Source organism: Trachurus japonicus, chromosome 12 (assembly GCF_045865225.1).
Source record: "Trachurus japonicus isolate A0001 chromosome 12, Traja_1.0".
Taxonomy (NCBI): domain Eukaryota; kingdom Metazoa; phylum Chordata; class Actinopteri; order Carangiformes; family Carangidae; genus Trachurus; species Trachurus japonicus.
Window position 1 is genome coordinate 18,792,037 of NC_140918.1, and position 14,156 is coordinate 18,806,192.

General features: G+C 39.6%; 1 protein-coding gene across 2 annotated transcripts in view; it reads left to right on the forward strand.

Moving 5' to 3' along the window:
- Positions 1-14,156, forward strand: part of rabgap1 (RAB GTPase activating protein 1) — a 77,204-nt gene that overhangs the window by 19,329 nt on the left and 43,719 nt on the right. For both annotated transcript variants that reach the window (XM_085793726.1, XM_085793727.1), the window contains 8 exons: positions 2,415-2,575; positions 4,788-4,898; positions 5,728-5,794; positions 5,880-5,982; positions 6,416-6,585; positions 7,064-7,232; positions 8,304-8,397; positions 10,119-10,269. In XM_085793726.1, coding sequence (XP_085649852.1) covers positions 2,415-2,575; positions 4,788-4,898; positions 5,728-5,794; positions 5,880-5,982; positions 6,416-6,585; positions 7,064-7,232; positions 8,304-8,397; positions 10,119-10,269 — 1,026 coding nt within the window. The remainder of the gene's footprint in view (positions 1-2,414; positions 2,576-4,787; positions 4,899-5,727; positions 5,795-5,879; positions 5,983-6,415; positions 6,586-7,063; positions 7,233-8,303; positions 8,398-10,118; positions 10,270-14,156) is intronic.

The window sequence follows — 14,156 nt, forward strand, 5'->3', positions numbered from 1 at the left end:
TAAATAGAACGGTTCATATATGAAGCAAACCACGTCCTCAGTCTTACTCCATAGTGCCAGACCTCCTAGTCAGCCCCCAAGGCTAGTTTCTAACAATTCTCAATCTCCTGGTGTTGGTAATGTAGAGCCCTGTGAAGTCTCAAATCCAAGGTTTCTTTTGTCTTTTTTTTTTCTCTCCCGTGAACTGAATTCTCCCTCACAGAGATGTACATCTAGTGCTGTGTGATTCAAATCAGTATGGCCCTACAGTAATAGATTTGTTTCGCTGAAGCAATATGGGCTCCTAACCCAAATGAAATCACACGTTTGGAGAGACAAACAGAAATTGAACTGTGGCAAATGGATAGAGATTGTTGCCATGACATCAGCTGAAAATGTCTCAAAGCCTCATGTCAGTACGCACATACTGTATAGACAATGCTGCCAAGGAAGAAACAATAAGAATATTCTGGAGGGAAAGACACAGTGTAACATGACACTTAACAATTTCCAGATCTGTAAGGCTACAGCTTTTTAAGTCTGATTGCAAATCCAAAATGCTTTAAGCAATTAACTGTCATGAGATTTTAGAGTAAAAACAGTAACTTTTAAATATTTTGTATGTAGGTCATTTGATGAATTTAAAAATGTTTGCATAAAAATGGCCAGGGACAGAGCCTCTGATCCAAACTACTACAGAGGAAAGAAAAAGCTAAATGTAAAAGAAAAATTGTGTGTATGTATTTATGTATTTATGTATTTCTTTCAACACTTTCACACTTTTCCTATTTCCAAATACATTTATTGACAGTTCTTGTCTTGATTTTGAGGCATGTGCTGCTTTCTAGTTAGATTGAACTGCTATATTTTGTATTGTATGGCGTAATTGACAGTTTTCCTCAAGGGAAAAAAAAAATCTGTTCAAAGAAAAGAACGGCAGAATCTTTTTCCTTCTATAAAAGCAGCACTCAATACCTGCTCAAATTACTTGGCAGATTGATATTTTTGCAGTGCAGCTGTCCAATGTCCTGATAGACTTTGCACACAAAGAATAAAAAAGCCATTTGAAAGTGGTCAGTTTTAGCTGTAGCATTGATTGGAATAGCACAGAACAACAATTCCTTTGTGTTAAATGTCATCATTTCATCAATTCAGGGGGCGACCCCCATCTACCCCTGCTCATCCACCATCTCTTACATCCAGTCCCCCATTGTTTCTGAATAAATAAACCCCCTGCAATCCCCTAACATCCTTCTACGGTACCAGGAACATAACAAAGGCTTTGTGCAGGAGAGGCTTGAAGCTGCTTTATATTCTGACTTTGAAAAAAAGCAAAAGAGCCTTGTTATTTATTGATAACAGCAGTTTCCCCACACCATCTCCCAGTCACTAACCCCCAAGATCCACTGTTTACCAGAATTAGAGATGATCCAAAACCACTGTGCTGTGGGCCTCGATTTGAGACAGAGCTCTGTTTATTATCACACACACATGTCTGCTTCGTAATAATCGAAAATAAAATAAAAGACCTTTTCTTGGCTTAATGCAAAGCTTGCAAATCCGAAGTCTTGTGAGTGGAAAAGTATGTTTAGTGAATGTAAATAAATCATTACCACCCAGTTTTCCGCACTTGGCAGTCTGTAGCTGCCCCAACTCTGCTCCTCTTTTTGGGTTGGATATTTAGCAGAACCCTGCAGTCTTTGCTAGGACTGAGTCGTCTGTGTTTGATGTTAATAGAAACAGTACCACACCACGCTCAGATTCACAGGGAAATATGAATCATTATGTTGATTAAAACTCAGAATGCTTAATAGTTTCTAGCTTCTGCAGTCAGTAGAGTAGTGGGTCATTAGGTTAGTTTTTTAGTGCCCCATATTGCAGGATGACAGTAACAGAACTGCAGACGCCGGATTGAGTTTTTAATCAATACTAATGACCCACTGATTACTTTGCCTGGTGCTGGTAGGTTTGGCTCACAAAACAGAGCTCTCTCTGGTCCACAACACAGTTCAGCTGCAGGAGCCGAGCTGAATATTGTGCAAAAGCCAAAAATACACACTACAGTATTTTGCCTTGCGATATTGTATGCTGTCTCTTCAGTGGATATTTTTATTGAATTCCTGTTGTAATTAGTTAACTAAGTGACCTGCGTCTACAGTTTAAGGCTATTACGGGGGTTGATGTTGGGACAAGAGAGTTGTTTTGTAAATGAATTTCACCTGTACTGTTTAAATTTCTACTTCATGCTGAATAGAGGTCAATAAAGGTCATGAGTATTAAAACAAAGAAAAATAGGCTCTTTCAGGGAATGTGTTGCATCAGACAAAGTACAGTAGTACATGAATTGAAATGGGTTAAGTGATCTTTTTTGACATTCACTATTACCTAACAAATAACATCAGCTCAACACTTTTTCTCTCTCTTTCTCTCTCCAGGTCAGTAGGATACTGTATAGCTTTGCCACAGCGTTTCGGCGGTCAGCTAAGAAGGCAATTCTGTCGTCTCAGCAGGCGGCTCCGCTCACACCTGACAGTGACTTGTTCACCTTCACCGTCAGCCTGGAGATCAGGGAGGACGATGGAAAGGGTACCTTCAGGTGGGACAGACACAGTTACACATGACATATTTTATGTAGAGAGTATGCCACACATGGACTGTTGGTTGCAGATACTGTACCTGTATTTGATAGCTGTGCTGTCTATATACAGCAGCAAACTCGGTATGCATATGTGTGTGTGACTGGGTGAGTATGAGAAGTAGTGTGAAATGCTTTTGAGTGGTCATTTAGAGTAGAAAAGTGCTATTTGAATGCAGTTTATTACCATGTACAGCTTGTTCACTGTAATGACCACTGTGAACACAGACTGAGCAGAATCAGTTAACTGTCATGAATCACTACACTCCCATAAACTGTGGCAGGTTTATAAATAGATAATTATTCATGTCACAATTTACACAACTGTTGTGATTTAGTGAGGCCAATTTAACCAGCTAACAGTTACTTTTTAACTTAAAATAGCCTTTTTGTACAGGTTGTAATTTCTTCCAAATTGGCATTTTATGCATCATGCGGTCCTGAGTGAAGCACTGCTTACACATAATGCTCAGCACAGATGTACACACACAACAAAAGGCACGCATGCCAAGATCATTCAAGTATAAATCATAGATAATTGGAAAATCCGTTTTTAATGATATAGCTCAGTCTCTGCCATCAGTCTGCACACTGTTTTGAACACCAGCTTTTGTCATCAGATCCAGCTTGTCTTGAATGCCTTGGGCAGTGTCATTGATTTTGTTTTGAAAAATTGGGAAATGTAAAGAAAAGAGGAAGGTTATAAATCTGAAGAGCCAGATTTGTGGTTGCAGTGGCTCACTCTCTATAAACTAAATATTTACAGAGCTTTGAATGAAATTGGCTATCAAATGGCCAGAGATTCTCACCAAATTACACAAACACAGAAGCGTGCAGCCCTACTTTGGGGGATTAAGTGTCGTTCAAAGTGAGCAGAGTTTTGAGTGACCTAGTTACAAAAGTCACAGACCTTTGCAGAGATGACAGCGTGTGGAGTAAATGCTGCCCAGTTAATGAAATGTGAATGCTTTAAAGGAACGTTACTTATGAATGTTACTTCTTCACACACAGACTTTTTCACACATTGATAAGGAAAAATAACAGAAAGTTCCTGTGTTTGCTTCATTCAACCCATCTTTCCTGACCGTTTTGATTTTGTTTTCCCATCTTACTGAGTCACATCCGTGCGCTCACAAGCAGCCTCAGATGCTCAGCTTATTTGAAAAACAAAACAAAACAGACAAAAAAAATGTTTGTGGTTATTTTTAGCAAGCAGATATTTCCTCCTCATTAGCTCTTGGTTGATTATTTTTAGTTTGCTGACTTCCAAGCAAATAGATTTCACATGCAAGTAAACATTCACTGTTTTTTTTTTTCTTTGCGCAAATAAGATATAGACTACTCCAAAACTGTATCAGGTGGCAATATAATATACAGTATGTAAAATAACACATGATTAAAATGTATTTACATTGTTTTTCCTTTATTTGGAGTGAACAAACCCGTTTACCTGCAGTCAGAGAACCTACAGTAATGGTAAAACCATGACTCAGTCTGATAGTCTGGTTGACTAAGCCCTGTCTGGTACAAAAAATCACAAAGCACAAAAAATATCCCTGCCTGCCTAGATTTTAAATTGATTAACAGGTTTTTATTTTTTTCTTTACTCAAGGGTTTCTTCAGTATTTCCTCAGGAATTTGTGTCAGCGAGGGTTTGCAGAATGTGGAGTGCTGTTCCCGTCTCTAAATGTCTCTGCTGTTAGAGCAGGAAAAGAAGCAGGACCTGAGCATGTTTGATAACAGCTCTTACACACACTTTTATTATGATAAATGCAGCAGTTCTGAAACATAAGCAACAATCTTCATTTCTGGATGACTGATTGAATGATTAGAGATAAATTCCTGCGATATGCTTTGTCCAACAGAGGGAATTCTTTGTGTAAATTTGTAAACAACAGTAGAAGCTCATCAATTTTTCCCCTTCCCCAGCGGGGATATAAATAAACGACCTGTTCACTCTGCCTGACTTCAAGTCAGATTTAATCTATCATTTGGTTATTTTGTTATATAAGGTTTCAGTTTCGAATGTTAGTAAATCAGCCTTACTGTGTCACTCAGACATATTATTGAATCTGCTACATAAATTAATTTGATACATGTTCCTCTCATTCATCTCCGCTTTTCCATTATGCTACTGGTTTTAATAGTTCTTTTTTTTCTTCTTCTTATTCAGTGCCGTAGCAAAAGACAAGGACAAGCAGAGCTTCAAGCTGCGTGCAGGAATGGACAAGAAAATAGTGATTTATGTCCAGCAGACCTCCAATAAGGAATTAGCCATCGAGAGGTAAAACAAAGCACACTTACACACTCATGAACACACACAACGTTTTCAGAGCAGCATTCTCAAAGGTACTAGATTACTGTATATTGGTATAGGAGCACTGAATGTGCTACAACATCCCAACAGTGATGACGATAAGAGAATACAAAGATTAATGGGAAGAACCAAGGTTATGAAACCCATAAGTTAAAATTTCTATCACTTAGGAATTTTCCTGTTGAAGGAAGAATCTGTCAAGTACGTCTTTGGACGAGAGCGACCGCTCTATTTGCCAGTCTTCCTTCAAGTGTGACCAGACATTCACAAAAGAGTAATCACTCTACTACAGTTGATAAACACAGCCCGGTGAATATCTTTACATCCGTGCGTCGACCCATGTCAGGTTTTAAGTGTTCCGGCACAGTTATAAGAAGTTGATTGATGTGAGTCTGTCTCCAAGGCTCCTCATTTTCCACGCTTTAATAAATCTGTTGAAATTTAAACATTCCATCACTTTATCGTGAACTTCCATTTTCACGGTGGTTTGTTATTGTTTGAGGAACTTAGACAAGGTGAGGATTGAAGTGCTGTGTTTAATATTCTCCACGTCCTGGTCTGTGTTAGAGGATCAGTCCAGGAAGCTATTTGCAGTAACATATGTGGCGTTTAACAACTGGTTTTACTCTATACAGAGATTTATTGTTCTGTCCCTAGTTCCCGCTCTTGGGCTTTTCTCTTTTTTCTTTTTCTTACGTAATCCTTTTCATTTCTTTCTCTCTCTTCTCTCTCTGGCCTCGCTTTGAGTATAAGTGTCTTCATGTGCATATTTATTTGTTTATATGTGTGTCTGCAGGTGTTTCGGTCTCCTGCTCAGCCCGGGGAAGAATGTGAAGAATAGTGATATGCACCTGCTGGACCTGGTGGGTGGCTGTGTTTTCATGTGTTTGTCTCTGTGGCCGTGCACTGTGTGTTTTTGCTAACTTCCTCCAACTGGTGCCCCTTCAGGAGTCAATGGGAAAAAGCTCCGACGGGAAGTCTTACATCATCACAGGAAGCTGGAACCCCAACACGCCTCAGTTCCAGGCTGTGAATGAGGAAACGCCCAAAGGTACCAGCCAAAAATCTGTCGAAAAAATTCAAATAAAACAAAACGATTTTCAGCAGTTATTATTTCCTCGTTTCGTATTTCACAGAATAGGTTGTCGTGTCTTTACTCATGTTTTCACACCAATATTCGACACATTGACAAGTGTCAAGATCAGTTTCTGATAAACCCTCAAATCAAACTGTTAAAGAGCAGGAAATCATAAAATGCTGGCTACAGTGAACAGGCATGGGAACTGTACACCAAATACTGTTCCACACGACACAGTAGGTACAATGCTTTAACAGATTGCACCTTGGAAAATTGGTTATCAAAAAAGGACACTAAATCCAGCTTTAAACACAATGTCCAATGTTGTTAGAATCCAGCAAGCCATGGTTTGTTTTACAGAGGTGAATCACACACGGTTGCTGCTGGTTTTCTTGTTTTATTCTAGATAAATTCATGTACATGACGACAGCAGTGGACCTGGTGATCACAGAGGTGGAGGAGCCCGTCCGTTTTCTGCTGGAGACGAGGGTCAGAGTGTGCTCCCCAAATGACAGGCTGTTCTGGCCCTTCAGCAAGCGTAGCTACACTGAGACCTTCTACCTTAAACTGCGCCAGGTATGTCAAGTCATGGCACGACTCTCCATTTATTTTGCACTAAACTACAATCAACACTGCCTATTTGTTGTATATACATTTTTATTACATTTTATATTGCTATTTTATTATGTATAGGTTGTTCTTTTTATTCTTTGTGTTGTTATTGTCACTGTGTGTAATTCTGCTGCTGCAGCACTGTAAATTCCCAAGTTGGGATCAATAAAGTCTATCTATCTATCTATCTATCTATCTATCTATCTATCTATCTATCTATCTATCTATCTATCTATCTATCTATCTATCTATCTATCTATCTATCTATCTATCTATCTATCTATCTATCTATCTATCTATCTATCTATCTATCTATCTATCTATCTATCTATCTATCTATCTATCTATCTATCTATCTATCTATCCCAAGTTTCTAACAATTATCTTGACAATTTTGTTTTCTATAGTTTATTTAATGTGTTATGATTTGTTCTCTCTTTAGATGGAGCGTAAAGAGCGTAAAAGTCCTGCCGCCGACACACTCTATGAGGTGGTGAGTTTGGAAAGTGAGACTGAGAGAGAGAAAAGGAAGACCACAGCCAGTCCCGGCATCCTGCCCACCGGGTCCGGTACCATGGTTCCTTCACCACCTGAGGATGATGAGGAGGAAGGTGATTGCACGTCCTTTTTCTTTTTCTTCTAAGTCACGTGGCTGCTTAGTCACCTCTGGGAAGTCACAGAATATACAGTGGTAGCAAATCACTGAAGCATCTGTCAGGACTGACCTCATTTAGAAACATGCACGATCGATGCAACAATAAAAGTAGCACCATGCAGGACAGTGACATTAAATAAGGTTAACCAGTGGGCTGGACCAAAGCGTTTTTAGCCTTTGACTTAATCACTAGTGCTCTAATGATCTAAAAATGAGAAACTCCTGGGTATTGTGGGGCTGGGTCAGAAATAGCCTTACAGTATGGTCCACAGGAATCGAAATCCAGCAGGAGATCGGTCAGTTTGTTACAGAACTGTCTGTACTGTATCCTCACAAAGTACTTGCCCGTGGTGTGTGTGTTTTTTGTGTGAATGTAAGAGGTAGCAATGGCAGTAAATGGCAGATAGCATAACTGAGATACTTTCTGTATCTCTCAGTGTCAGTCTCTTTTGGTACAGTTTGGTCTAACATTTTGGACGACATGTCCATTGACTACTCAACGCTTGTTGTGAATTTTTGATACAAAATTTTTACAATAGATAGAGCAGTCTTTTTAGCTGATGCAGTGTAAAGCTGGAATAAAAAAACCTGTTAGACCATGAATTCTCACATCTGTGTACAAAAGGACAATTTATTTAGAGAGATGTAGTTCAAGTCCAGTAGGCTACGTACAGCTCACATGCAGTCTACAATAAACCACAAATACAGCTCTGTTACATATGACACAGTGCAAAACATGGCCCAGCATCAACCAGGGGATCCATAGCCTTTGATATAAACATCAGTTGAACACTTTGAAACAGAGTAACTACTAGTGGAGTAGAAACTTGTGTGTACAGTGTCTTCAACACCAGCGAGCAGAGAGTTTGATTGACTCTACAGAACACCAATGTCTGTGAATTTGAAAACATCCACAGTATTAGTTATTGTCATTCATTTAATCATACTCTTTACACATGTAGGAGCTTTGATGAATTTAATATCACTGAAGTAACACTGTGATGTGTTTGTGCGCCTGTGTGTCCAGATAATGACGAGCCGTTACTCAGTGGATCAGGTGATGTTTCCAAGGAGTGCGCGGAGAAGATCCTGGAAACCTGGGGAGACTTGTTATCCAAGTGGTAAGGCTTTTGTTCCCCCGTTCACTCTCTCCTTCCCCTCATATCGCTGTTGCAAAGAATGTGCGCACACATGTCCATGCACGCACACAAATAATTCATTTTTGTGTGTATGTGTGCAGGGTGGGGGGGGTTAGTGCACGTACTGTGCACTGTGAAAGAAAGAGCAGCAGGCAGGAGTTCTTGATAAGCAGCTTATTAAGATGGCTTCCCTCTCCCATTACTGCATTTGTTTTTAATCAAAAGCTTGTGATGAACTGAATAGAAACTGCTTGGACTTTAATTAGCTGGAAGTTAAGCCCCCCCACACACATACACTGCACAGCATGCCTCTCCCTCTCTGTTCTCGTGCACGTATGTTTCTCAGGAGAACCGTAAAATATCTTTTTTAATGTGTTATCAACATATATCAGCTTTTTATTCTTCATTGACTTGGTTTGGGTGTTTATCGTGTCCTTTCATAATCCATGAATGTTTTGAGGTATTTGTCTCACCTCTCTGATAAAATTACCGCCTAAATAAAGAAAGGAATCATAAGACTGGCCTATCATAATGCTCGGCTTTGTGTGTGTGATTGGTGATTCTCTGTGTGTGTGTCTGTCAGCATGAGAGCATGTGTTGTGGAATTGTGGGATGTAGCGCTCAGAGAGCACACAGAGGCAAATCACAGAAAGCCCTTTACAATCTTATGCCCCTAAGGACCAGGCCTGGCATTACTTACGTCACATGCACTTACACATGCGTGCACACACACATACACAGGATACTTTTGTTTCCCCTCTTAGTCTCTGCAGAAAATGCCACATATTGCATAACCTGACGGTTGGAACAAATAAACAAAACAAAATAGAGAGGGATGAATTAAGAAAAGGAGGGGAAAAAAGTGAGAGAATCATCAGGGATTCAGGGGTTTTCTGTCGGCGCCAGTGAGGCAATAGTTGGTAGATTCAGCTGTGGCTCCATTTTTACCTTCTCTGTCTCTGTATCTCTAATTCTGTGTTCGCCACTTATTAGCAGGCTGGCAGGAATTTATTTCGCACTGCATACCGTATGAGGAGGATTTAACATGTAAAGAAGATGAGAAAGGAGGGAGGGAATGGACATAGATTTGATTCATCTTGCGGCCATTTTTATTTAGTTTTTATCATGTGTCTATTGTTTTCCCATCCTGCTAAAAATAGCGCTGGGGTAAAGTAAGTAAGATTCTCATGGGAAAAAAATGAGAAGGAATCTCATGGTTAGATTAAGTAACATGTATTTTCTGTACAAAATGAGAACATATTGTACATTCTGAAACTGACCTTTGAGTCCTTGATTGATGTTATCCCTTGTGGGAGACACGACTGGAACTTTTGAGAGACCGCCAAGCATGTAAATTATAATATTTTTGGTAGTGGATGATTGAACTCCTCCTCTTAGTCATGATTCTGTCCCAGACCATCTATAAAGCCCATAATAAACCTTCTTAGACACAATCAAGGGCCAATGAAAACATTGTTTTTGGTAGATACTGTAGACAGGTGTGCACTGTGCACTGCAGATTGCAGCTGCACTGTTGAATGTAATGAGGGAGTCAGCAGTGTTCCATACTTTGAAGATTTATTGAATGAGCCACATTGAATAAAGTTAAAATTAGTATGTCTTTGATAAAATGCCTGACTCCCTCTCCTCTCCTCTCCTCTCCTCTCCTCTCCTCTCCTCTCCTCTCCTCTCTCCCCTTTTAGGCATATGAACCTATCGGTGCGTCCTAGGCAGCTGCCAGCCTTGGTGCGGAGTGGCATTCCTGAGGCTCTTCGAGGGGAAGTGTGGCAGCTCCTGGCAGGCTGCCATAACAATGACCACCAGGTAGAAGAGTACCGCACTCTTATAACAAAGGTAAGACCACACAAAAGAACCGTCTTTGTTAAGATGACCACAACTAAATCTCTATGATTCCCTAATGTTGTGGGTGTAGTGATTGAAAAAACTTAAGGCTCTCAATTTTAGGATGCATCAGCAAGCTGTGAACATCACCTCTGGTGATTTCTTTTTTCTTTCCTTTTTTTTATCCCTTAATAGTTCTGGCCTTTCTGATTCCACACTTACAATGGTTATAGTTTGATCTCTTCAGCTGAAACACATTCACTTCCCATGGCTGTCATTTATGGTTTTTGGTTTCTGCTGGCCAGTGCCAATGTGCTACTGTTCATGTCCTTGGCACCAATTTTGGTTAAGCTTTACTTCTTTGGAAGTACACCTCAGGGCCACTGTTTCGTAAGTTTCCCCTCTCATGTACTCCAGACTTGTGATGGCAACCACTGCTGCCCCCGTAGATGTCAGCTTAATACTTAAGGCGTTACATAATTGAAAGACTTGTACATTTTCTTCAAACGGAAACAAATAGCCTTTAATAGTTCTGTTCAAACCTTTTCGAATAACTCCCTGTGACTTTGTGATTTACTACTTTAAAAATATACATCAATAATTTGAATATTGATGTAACTACTTTTTAATTTCAAAATGTTAGCTGTTGTTTTTAGCTATTCAATTTTGCGACTTTGGGTCTGAATGATGGTGAGAAATGAGCAGTCTTCGAGTGGCTTGATGGTCAGTGTGAGCTGCAAGGATGTGTCATGAATAAAAACGATGACAGTTAAGACGGATGCGAGTAAGCTCACAACAGTGGCTGATCTTGTGGTGTGTGCAGCTGTTTTTTTTTTATTTTTTGTTTAAGTGAATGTTGCCCTCAATATTTCAGACTGCTTTTGAAGTCATGCACATGCAATCTACTTGGCCAAAAATATCTTGTTCTAAAACATTTTCACACGATTTTACATTTGTTTTATTGGCCACAGAATGAATGTCATTTTTCCCCGAAACACAGTGGGTAATGTTAAGTCAACGCCGCACAGCGCCTCACGCCTGCTACATACAATGGTTGGTCTGTGATCAGAGAGGATAATTTAATTATTATTATTCAATTATGATGATTTCAGTTGGGGGTATTTTTACCAGTAGTTTTATCTTAGCCTTTTGCTTCGCCTTAGTCCATGTGCCTCTTCTCTACAAACTGGCGTCTGTATTTGTGTTCAGAAATGACAGGTAGCTTTTTAGTTTCAGTTTGGTAGAGAATGCAAGTTTGTGTATGTGGATATGTGTTTGAGGACGGGAGGGGACTTCGCCCTGCTATGTGTTAGTCTATGTAAATTTAATCACGGCCACAGCTCTGTCCACTGTTCTTATGTAAAGGCAACATCCCCAGGCAGCGAGCTGGGTCCCAGGTGGTGACAAGATGTTGGTCTTGCCCTTTCCTCCCCTCTCTTCTCTTCTCCTCTCCTCACTCTCTTTTTCTTCACTGTCCCTGGCTACATTCTGCTTACTCCTTTGCTCTTTTCCTATCTCTGCCTTTATGCTTATTCCTTATTCATGCTCTCGCTGCCATTAACCTGTGTACTGCTTTTTTTGGCTTAAAATAAATAAATAAAACGTCTCAGCTCAAATTGAAGTTTTACACAAAAATAACGCAGGAACTGGGATGTTTTTCCCTGAACATGAATGGTATAAATGGAATCTCAACTTTCACTCAGACAACAATAACAATGGATCAAAGTGCCACTGCGTTGATAGCCACAGGACACAGAGTTGGATAGGAATTTATTGCAGAAGCACTAAAGCATTCCAGGTTTGTACGTCAGCCAATAAACACACGGAGAAAAGTGTGGAGAACACGTGCAGCTATATTTGACTCTGGCAGGCAATTCATGAGTTTTTATTTTATTGAACAAGTAGTAAGTAGAGTCGTGTTGATTAAAAAAAAAAAAAAAAACCCTAAAACTTAAACAAAAGATCTTGTTGAAAGAACTAAAATATTGAAAGCGTATTGAAACATATTGTAAATTTCCCCACTGTGGGACAAATAAAGGAATCTTAACTAAATTGCATAATGGTTTTCTGCATATTAGAAAAGGAAAGAATTTTCATTCACATCATTGTTTCCTTTGTAATTGGCACTAATTGAAGCTTATCTTCTCACATACTAATTCATTCTTTCCCTTTTCAGCTGCTGTTTTAAAAACTTGTACATACCATACTCAAGTACCAGCTCCTAATTTGTTTTGTGTGCTTTCGGTATTCACCCTATTTGTGTGTATCTCTTTGTGCTTTATTGCAATGTATGCACATGATGTCCTAGCCAGTGTCCTCTTTGTGCCCTAACCTCATTTGAACTTGGTGTCCATTCATATCTGAATGCAGGGCATTGATGGAAGTGAAAACTGGGCTGTAGTTCTGGGGTATCAAACCTGTGCCTTCCCTTTAGAGCCCCAATGAGCTCCCTGATATGAGGGTCCTAGCTGCCAAGTACTGGATGTACCGGTCTAACTTCAAATACTGACTAATTAACACTCCACCAGTAACTAATAAACTCATTAGTCTGCTATAGCTATGGCCCACATTTTGCATTAGCTCAATAAATTATAGTGAGTGGAGTCTAGGAGAAGTGCATATAGCACACGCATTCACAGGCACACACAGACACAATAAACTTATGTCGAGATCTCAAGCATCACCGGATGTAACACACGATGGCAGCCGAAAACCATGCATGTAGAAATCAGTTAGAAGCGAGCGAAGGCCACAACAGTGTATGTTTTTGTACCCGTATGTAGTCAAGTGTGAAAAGACCCAACATGAATACTGTAAGCAGACTAGTGGTGAATTATTTGAATAGCATTTGTATAGGAATGAGTCTGTTCTGATCCATATAAGCTGCTGATCACTCTAAGCATGATCACTACACACTGTTTCCTGTGTAATTGGCTTTGGCAGCGCACTGGTCGAATGCCAGCTGATTCTAATCAGGAGGATGTTACAAAAGACAGCATGACATATTGGCAGGCGATACTTTGCTATTGTGCTGAGGGGTCATAACATTGTGACCATATCACAGCATCACAGTCATTATATTGTTGTCAGTATAAACTTACCCTTCATGCACAAGTAAATTGTTGAGATCATCTTTGTCATGGTAGCTACTTTAAGGTGACATGGAGCGCTTAGGAATAAAAGCAGTGTAGCCAAAATGTGCCAGCTTGAAGCATATTACCATAGATATAAATATAATTCTAATTTAGTAGTTGTAGCAGTAGTTTAATCTTTTTTTTTTAATTGTTTGTTTTATTTATTTATTTATTTATTTATTTTTGCCTGAGTCATGCTGTTTTTTTTGTGGCTCAGTAGCAAATGTTCTGAGGCTTAGTGCTCAGGTCAGTGGACATGCACAGCGCAGACACATTTACATTTACTTAATAAGAGGAGTCAAATATTCCTCCATGGTTTATAGTATTAACAATACTATAAATTAATTATCATGAGGTGTACCTGTATAATTATACCATTACAATTATATGTTATATAATGTTAAGTTTTATTGACACAGTGTGAAGAGCTGTTGATGTGTCGATTTTGATTTAAGATGCTGATTTTTGAAGTTGTGTTCAACTTGTGTGTGTGTAGTTGTTGATGATAGTGTGTAATGTTGGTTTATTCACTCTCAACCTCCATTTACACTTACACAAAGATGACACATTACAATAAAAATCTATGAAGGTGTGTCAACTGTGGCATAGATGTGCACATTCATGTAACATAGACACAAAAGTGACCAGCTAAACACCGGCCCGGTCCCCAGACCTGCTGCGCCAGCCTCCTGTGGAGAGAAAAAACAAGCGCTCATAACTACCTGTCTGCCTCCGTCTCTGCCTGACCCACATAATGACCCGTCT